Source organism: Asparagus officinalis, chromosome 1, assembly GCF_001876935.1.
Source record: "Asparagus officinalis chromosome 1, Aspof.V1, whole genome shotgun sequence".
NCBI lineage: Eukaryota > Viridiplantae > Streptophyta > Magnoliopsida > Asparagales > Asparagaceae > Asparagus > Asparagus officinalis.
The window spans coordinates 15,985,359-15,994,573 of NC_033794.1; the positions used below are offsets into that span (position 1 = coordinate 15,985,359).

At 36.0% G+C, this 9,215-nt stretch overlaps 2 protein-coding genes across 2 annotated transcripts in view; one reads left to right on the forward strand and one right to left on the reverse strand.

The window, feature by feature from the left end:
- Nucleotides 1–1,062, forward strand: part of LOC109819571 (beta-phosphoglucomutase) — a 1,778-nt gene extending 716 nt beyond the window's left edge. Inside the window, 1 exon segment of the mRNA XM_020385332.1 lies at nucleotides 1–1,062. This exon segment is cut by the window's left edge and continues 8 nt beyond it. Coding sequence (XP_020240921.1) covers nucleotides 1–808 — 808 coding nt within the window. The 3' untranslated portion in view covers nucleotides 809–1,062.
- LOC109819579 (GMP synthase [glutamine-hydrolyzing]-like) overlaps nucleotides 4,088–9,215 on the reverse strand; it is a 7,628-nt gene continuing 2,500 nt past the window's right edge. The window contains 8 exon segments of the mRNA XM_020385345.1: nucleotides 4,088–4,398; nucleotides 4,400–4,465; nucleotides 5,628–5,764; nucleotides 5,766–5,804; nucleotides 5,903–6,034; nucleotides 6,195–6,462; nucleotides 6,464–6,568; nucleotides 6,659–6,909. Of these exon segments, the coding sequence (XP_020240934.1) occupies nucleotides 4,344–4,398; nucleotides 4,400–4,465; nucleotides 5,628–5,764; nucleotides 5,766–5,804; nucleotides 5,903–6,034; nucleotides 6,195–6,462; nucleotides 6,464–6,568; nucleotides 6,659–6,909 (1,053 nt within the window). The 3' untranslated portion in view covers nucleotides 4,088–4,343.

The following is a 9,215-nucleotide window of genomic DNA, read 5'->3' on the forward strand; positions in this document are numbered from 1 at the left end:
TAGGGCAGATAACCCGTCCTTAAACAACCCGTTGCTTCGTCAGGAGCGGATGGGTTGTGGGTGGTTAGCCGTGATCTTCGAATGGGAGGGAGTTATTATTGAGAGTGATAGCCAATTAGAGAGGCAATCCTGGTTGATGTTGGCTCAAGAAGAGGGTAAGTCACCTCCCCCAGCGTTTATGTTGAGAAGAGTTGAAGGGATGAAGAATGAACAAGCCATTTCGGAGGTTCTTTGTTGGTCAAGAGACCCCACTGAACTACGAAGGTTAGCATCCCGAAAAGAGGCAATTCATCGAAGTCTACAAGGAGGGTTCTTTCAGTTGAGATCGGGTTCAAAGGAATTCATTACTACCCTACTGAGTCATAAGATCCCAATGGCGGTGGCATCTACACAACCAAGAGATAGTCTTCAAGAAGCCATTGAGGCGGTCGGTGTGCAGGGGTCCTTTGATGCAGTTGTGACGGCTGAGGATGTGTATAGAGGGAAGCCTGATCCTGAGATGTTTGTATACGTGGCTCAATTGCTTAGTTTTATACCGGAGAGATGTATTGTTTTGGGGAATTCGAATTCTACAGTGGAGGCAGCCCATGATGCCCGAATGAAGTGTATTGGGGTCGCAAGCAAGCACCCGGTTTATGAGCTTAGTGCAGCTGATCTTGTGGTTAGAAGGCTCGATGAGCTTTCGATTGTTGATTTGAAGAATTTAGCTGATGTCGATTCTCCAGAGTTCGAGCCTGAGGTGGAATTTGAGGAGGAAGAGGATCCTTCTCCATCTTCATCTGTGGCTGTTGATGACATAAACTGGTAACGGATTTCTCATTGTACAGTTTAGTGCTTTCCCTGTTCTTGTATTGGATGTATGATTTGAATTACATGAAAACTGTAAATTGATAACTTGGGGCATGTGGTGCCTCTCCTCCAAGCACTGTAAATACCAAAGAAAAAGGAGTAAAGAAGTTTTAGTTGTTAAGTACTGTATGAACTTCCCTTGATTACATATAATAAGTGCTATGCATGTTGGATTATGAGAATGTTTTTAGATGATATTGAATCTTGATTTAAGAAAATTGTTTCTTCATGTAATAAATGAATAGCTCATCGTGTGATATTTGCTATTTTGCGTACTTCAGTTTTATTTGGATAACCGCTGTGATATGTAAGAGTTATGTCTGACAATTATAAAACCTTATGTTGGTACATAAATATGCTCATTTTGGTATTATTGAGATTGCGTGTATAAATCAAATTAGATACACAGGGTTGTGATTTTCTTCTGTGTATGAATTTCTTTACCTGTTTGTATGAGAGGCAAATGAGTGGCAATGGGGGGTTGATATTGTTCTTCAATATACTACCTCTGTGCACATTTCACTTTTACTTCTCTTGTTGTCTACCTTAAAGTTTATATTTCACTATAGAGGAATATCTTTGGAGCTTTCATTTTTTTTTCACAGTATGCTATCATAAAACAAATAAAATTCCTAAATTTACCGAATATTTCTTTTGAAGTTAAAAATAGCATTAGTGGGAGGAGAGGAGATGATGGTGCTAGTAGAGGAGAAAAGGCAGCATTTAGTAAAAGTGAGAATAGGAAAATTGTAGGAAAGGAGAAAATTTAAGGGATGATGGTAATAAGATTAGTATATATATGTAGATAATGAAGCAATTGGAGGAGAAGTTGGTTCAACTTTTCAGCTATAAGTTTAGCGAAAAAGAAACTTATTTAGTTTTGAGGAGGAGGATGATACACCTTTGACTTTCTATTAGAGGGGAGTATCAGCAAGCTTTAGAGTTAAAATTTCTCGTAGGTATTTATATACAAGATTATATGTAGATTGGGTGACACTTTAAGGTAGTTGTTTGAATTATCCAAAAAAAAGTCAAATAATTGGGGTTACAGACATGGAGAAGTTAAAGAGATGCTCTGCAGAGGAAGTCAATTATTTATTATTAAACGATGTCTAATTGGCAGTAGTTTCTTCTGTAAGTTTGTGTTTCTTTATTGTTTAATTGAACATAGTTTCTTATAATGAAACTTATAAGGGAATTAATTGCCTCTAGAGTGAAAGATGCGACTGTGAATATAGAGCATTGTTTGTATTTGGGTTCTTTATGATGATGAATTCTAATTTACATTTGATTTCTTTTCATTCAAGAAAGTATTTAAGTCAACAGTCAAATGCTACATTTGTAGAAAGCTCTTTTCTTTCCATGCAAACGTGTCTTGTATCATTGAAGTCAACTGCTTGTGGTCGGTTATAAATGTAAATTAGAATTTGCTTCTTGTTTTGATCATCTGCCATTATTCATATATTATACCTATTGTTCGGAGAACAATGTGATGCCCCAATTTTAGTCCCACATGGAAAAATGAAAAGAGTTATTGAGGGTTTAAATGATGGGTTACGGGGTTCAAGAGTAGTATTGGCTAACCAATTTTGATAGTGGTTTGTGTCAAACAATGCATCTACTCAGTGGATCCCACAGCTTACACCGCGCCAACGAGGTTGTACAGTTCTATATCGTGTTAGTGCAGTGATAATATTGAGACAAATCAATTGTCATGTCGCGATGAGGATCTTGCATGTTTAATAAGGTGGGTGATGGGTGATTATAGTACCCCAAAAGTTTAGTCTCATATCAATAGGTAGCGGAATATATAAAGTGTTTATATAATAAGCTAAAAGTCTCAAGTGTAACATTAACTAGCTAATTTTGGCAGTGGATCGAGCCAAATCTCGCGTTACACTCAATGGGTTCTATGGCTTATACTATGCCACCGGACTTGAGGGCCCAGGGTGAAAAAAATAGAATCAGAGCTATAGAAAGTCCAAATACTTAAGTGTAACAATGGCTAGTCGAATTTAGTAGTGGTTTGACTTTGATCCAAACTCTTGAGCCCATTAGCACAATGCAAGTTGTGGAGCTCATTAAGTGCAGCGCATTATTTGGTTCAAACCACCGTCAAAATTGGCTAGCCAATGCTATACTTGAACCGTGTGATCCATCATTTAAACCCTCAATAACTCTTTCCACTTCTCCACATGGGAGTAAATTTGGGGGGTCACAACCATGTGCTGCAGCTGAGCAGTTTATGAATAGATGCTTGTTGAAAAATTGATATTGATTATCCTTGTGCAAATAGCTTGTGCTGTCTTTTAATCGTCTGAGATTTTTTTCTTTTTCTTGGGAGTGATAATTGTTGATCATTGCTGGTAATATTTGGCTTACTGGGAAAAGTTCTGACAATTATTGGGTTGAGACGTACATGTTTGATCATTTTGCCAAGATTTATTTGTTGTAAATTTCACTATTTTTTCTTCCCTAATGAGGCTAGTCTGATCATTTTATGAATTAAAGTTTTATATTTGGATAAATATATTTCACCTTTGATTCGCACTGAATATCCATATGTTTATTTAGGGGCTGTTTGGTTCGTTTTTTAACTCGGTGGAAAAGTTTTACACCGTCTCCACATCAGATTTTTCGTGGTCACGTAGGATATAAGCTTTCCGTTGGTTTTTTTCCCATCTTTGGTTCGCTAGGGTTGAAGAAGGGAAACTCCGTGAAAATCGCCGCCACATCAGATTTTTTTCTCTCCCCCGATTCCTTACTCAACCTCGTGAAATCGACGAAAACTATAGCCACGTCAGCTTTTTGCCATATAAACAAAAGTTTTCCCTTTTTTCCATGCGAACCAAACACAAGAATATAAACAAAAGTTTTCCCTTTTTTCCATGCGAACCAAACACAAGAAAAATAAATACATTGGTTTCCCACTATTTTTTTTAGTTTTCCCTTTTTTCCATGCGAACCAAACACAAGAAAAATAAATACATTGGTTTCCCACTATTTTTTTTTTGCGAACCAAAACGAAACAATCTATTTCTTGAAAAAGTTTGGAAAACTCAAAACTTGTGTTTTTATACCAGAAAATGCATTTTCCTATATTAAAGGAACCAAACAGCCCCTTAAAAGTAAATGTTTCGGTTGTGTACTCAAAGGATACGCAGTTTGTTAATAAACAGGCAGTTCAACACAACCAGATTATATAACGATCAGCACCTGAGATCATAAAAGATCAGAGTACAAAGAAAAGGAGATTTAAGAATGCAGGATATGGATATACATAAATTCACCGTCTTCATATATCAATTAATTCATACAAGCTCTAAATTAGTCGGTAAAGAAAGTATATTTATTTCCGTCAAAGAAGTAGATTACAAATCCGCGACGAATCCTTTGGTGATAGAAAACCCAAGCCTTTCTTCCTTTCAAGGCTGAGATTTGAACAATAAATAGGTGGTAAATGTTCTTTAGATCAATAACACTGTAAACTGTATTTACTCCCATTCAACAGTAGCTGGGGGCTTTGATGTAATGTCTTGGCAAACTCTTTACACCGCGAACATTATTGCAAATTTTCCGAACCACCTCAACAAGAAACTTGTGCTCGAAATAATACCTGAAGATTAAAAAAAAGTTTATTATGATTTGCCAAGTACAATATAGACGAGAGAATGCATCAAACTATTCAGTTTGGAATTCAATATTATATCAAATCTTAGGCCTATTTGGATATAATAAACACTTTTGAACAAATTGCAAAAGCAAAGATTGCAGACAGCGGATTTTTGTTGATTAATCCGAGTCAACATCAACAAAACATGAGATGCAAATTGCTTAATGTTCAACGTTCACTGCAACTACTACCATTCTACTTCTGACAATTTGAACCCTCTTAAACGTGACCTATAGAGCAAGCACATGTACACGCATGCACCAAAATTACATTCAGATATCCTGGAGTTCCTACCAAGTCCTAACTCGTAAAAGTACTATAAACTTGATCCCTAACTGTGTTTTGGATCACATACAAGGGTGCTATTTGGCTTTAAAGCTGTAAACATCCAACAGAAGATCTCTATCAAAATTTAGATTCAGCGATGCAGTATGTTTATCTCCATGCGCATGGGTGTCCCAGAACATGCATCTATAGATGGAAACAGGAAAAACCTAACAGTTCATTTAATTTCTTTCTCTGGTAATAATATGCTTCATAGGTTGCTCATACAATGACATTATAACAAGACATTTAAAAGAAGTGCGTGTATCTACATAATGGAAATAGTTTTGTCTCCCTGATAATATGTTAAAGGAGATGATGCCAATCGATTTGTTGACACTCGTATAAATGTGTTGAACCAATCATAGTAAAAGGAGCTAATAATATAGCTTGAAAAGTCTATTAAGTTATCACAATTATAATGTTATGAAAGGTTTATTATTTCTCCACTCATCTCTTTCTTTCTTCTTGTCCAACATCCTCTTGCTCTTCCTTCTCCCTCCCATCTCTTAAGTTCTTTTCCACTTCACTCCGCAATCCAAACACTCAAAAGGAAAAGTCACGCTAGTAGGTATGCTGATAATGTGCAGTATTAGTAGATATGGCCTGGAATGGTAGGAACACCCCCAACCCACCCCACACCCCCACACCCCAGGTCATAATTAATTCAGTTAGGGAAATCTAGCATGTAAAAGTGGAAAAGTTATAATGATGTAATTCTGTATGAATGATTCAAAAATATAGCCCTATATATCATTTTAGTAAAAAGTTTATCACTCACCAATCTGCAGTCATTCCGTCCTCGCTGGTGATTGCTCTAAGAACAACAACGTGAGAATGAGTCCGCTGGTCTCCTTCAACCCCCACAGACTGTACAGGCAAAGACACAGTAAAAGCTTGCCAAATTTTGTCATAGAGAGCCAGCATCCTTGATTGACTGAACGAATATCTTATCAACCTGGGAACATAATAGAAGAGTCAATGACCAAAAGAACTAATATTTTACTAATAAAATATGAATAGTTAAGCGCATTGCACATAATGTAAATATGAAACCTGTCGTAGAATATCCAATGCATTCCCTTCCGTAACATCACCCAGGACTAGAACAGCAAGGCCAGGTCCAGGGAAAGGGTGTCTTTTCAAAAATGCTTCTGGGACATTCAAAGTCCCCCCTAATTTTCGTACCTTGCAGGAAAAAATATTAGCAGATAGAGACATAAACCAGCAGAGAACAATGAAGAACAACATTCACATGATAGAATGGATCAGGCAAACAAATAGTAAATTATATCATTTGTAATGCATAGCTAAAACAAAGCTTAAATTATAAACTCAAAAATTAAACCTCGTCTTTGAAAAGGAGCTTAAGTGGTTCAATGAGTTTTAATTTCATGTCTTTTGGAAGCCCTCCAACATTATGATGGCTCTTGATTGTGTGTGAGTGGGATCTTCCACTTCTGGGCGGTGGGCATGACTCTATAACATCTGGATACAGAGTTCCCTGAACCAAGAACATGGGTCTCTTCCCGAGCTTCTTTTCCGACTCCGAAGCAAAATCATCAAAAACATAAATGAATTCTCTTCCAATAATTTTTCTTTTCATTTCTGGGTCTGGCACCCTTGAGCTTACTAAAAAATCGATCAGATGCATCGACACAAGTGACGGGCAAATGAAGATCACTTTCAAAGGTTGCCATCACCCGTTCTCTTTCTTTGTACCTACAGAGACATATTCTTTTTAGCATTTAAAAGACAATTATGGACATTATTTTATTCCTAACAAGGATTAAAAACAAAAGGGAATTGAACCTTAATAAACCATTGTCAACAAAGATACAGTGAAGCCTGTCACCAATTGCTTTGTGAACAAGTGTAGCAGCAACAGTGGAATCTACTCCACCCGATAAAGCACAAATAACATGTTCATCGGTTCCTACCATTCCTTTGATGACTTTAATCTCTTCGTCAAGTACATCTTGCATCTTCCAATCAGCAGTTACACCACAAATATCAATTAGAAAATGACGTAATGTTTCCATTCCATGTGTTGAATGTGTGACCTGTAAAAAATTCAAAAGAGAGCACATGAATTTACCTAAAGAGCAGAGTAGCAAAAATGTAGGATAGAAGTCTGATAAGATCAATGAAAGGATTAATAAAACAGTAAAATAACTTCCAATGAATCATTAGTAGCAATTATAAATAGATTGTCTGCAGTAGATATTATTATGTGTTGTCATCCACAAAAAGTATGATCAGTGCCGGAGATGTTTTATGCAATAGCTTCAGAAACATATCAATATGGATTGCTTTACCTTTTGTGCATGAATAATACACGTGCATATTAAAATGGATTTAGAGCAATGAAGATTTCAAGGAAAAATGATATAGTTGGCATAATGGCATATGATACGGAGAAGAACAGATAAAAGAGTTGCCTGTAATACGAATATTTGGTTCTCATATATGGAAATGGAAGAATAGCAGGAATTGTTAATAAGTAGCTATTAAACTTTAAAATCAACTTCATTCCTGACTAAATTATTGCCATATAACTATTTATGTATACATACAGAAACTAAACCACCCTCAAAGATGAATCACATCCCAAACTTTCATATCCGATGATAAGTACGAAAGCACATGAAATTGAAATTTCCAATAAACAGTATAAAACACTTGCTTTCTATATATTTGAAATTTCCAACAAACAGGTTAGACACTTATTTTCTATACATACAAGTGCTAATCACACGCTAATAAGTAATAACTAACTTATCATTTTTCCTGATAATGAATTAAAGATGTATATTCTGAATTGATTACTCTGTAACAAGTCCCAGAAAGTAAATATACTCTACTATAGCTCAGCTTTACATTGCCCTTGTAGGTCAAGTGAAAAGAATACTAATGTCACTTTTATTGAGAGTGCTCGACATGTTGTTTAATAGAAATGGTCAAACAACAACTACTTTCAGTTTTCATTGTTTACCAGGTAATTGTCACTATATCATTTTTCCATTAGCTAAGTTACAAGTTATTTCTGTCCCTTCCTCCTTGGTTCATTTCCACTTTCTTTCCTTCCTTTCCCCTGCTTTTTTCTGCATTTTCTCTTTCACGAAGACCACTTATTTGATTTTGGCAATTAACAAAACTTAAAGTAGAGTCTACATGAGTAGACATGCACGTCATGTGAAATAAGCATTGACAAAAGGAAAAGTAGAGAATGTCCCCCAAACATTAGCCTGTAATCTGATCTATTAGAAATTTTGATGTCTTAAAGAACGGAATGCTATTTAAGCCTTTTCATTTTCCAACAGTCAGCAGAAAAGGACTCAATTCCTGAGGTCTAATTAGGATAATTTCCACACAGACAAGAAAGATTAGGGGTGCAAGTTTGGGTCAGCAGATGGTACTTTAAGTTCATACACATGCTCTATAGTGACAAAGGAAATGTTGTCTACGCCCCATCCCTACAACACCAGGTTGTTGCAAATTTCATGTGCACAACCTGACCAATATGTATATGTTTGGTAATGTGGTTAAAGTTGGGTTTGATTTGGGAACAAGGGCCGGATGAATATGTAGTGTCATCAAATTTAGTATAAAAATCAAAATTTCAACCTAAATCCATCACAATTATTTACGAGAAACTCAAAATTGAAAGCATAATCAACGTACTTCTTGATAAGACTATAGTTGACCAATTTATATTATTAAACAACATATGAATTTCACATACAATTTAACAGACAAGAAAGAGAAAAGGACCAATAATACCAGGATGAGTGATTAGAAACGAATCAACGATTATCTCACATTTTAATTGGAGCCAAGGCTACAACAATACCAGTTGAGAAACACTGAGCATCCCTAACCTGAGTTTAAATTGAGTTATAATTGCTTTCATCCCTACTCTAAGTGGATAGTAAAGTGTCAGACTCTGTCTGGAAAGTGAGTTGATTTGGGTCTACTTGGTCCGGAAGCCCATCAAATTATCACCTCCTAGATAGCATTATTTTTATATTCTTATACTTTCTAATGAAAAAATAGGTCATTCTGATTCCTGGAGAGTGATTTTCAAATCCCTTTTCAACAAATCCACAAATTTTTTCTTCTTTCTATTAAGAATAAAATGCCAACTAAAAACTACTAGGTGTTGTAGAATATGTTGCATCCTTTTGCAATTTTCCAATAGAAAAACTTGTGTATAAACCTCTGACTCATATTAGAATGAATAACCGCTAGTCATGTTAACTAGTTAAAACTAACAGGCTATCAGCGTTGTAAATAGTGGCCACAATAATGGTAGTGGCCTATGCCTGCACTACTATGGTTAGCGGTGATTTTTAGCGGCATTGGCGCT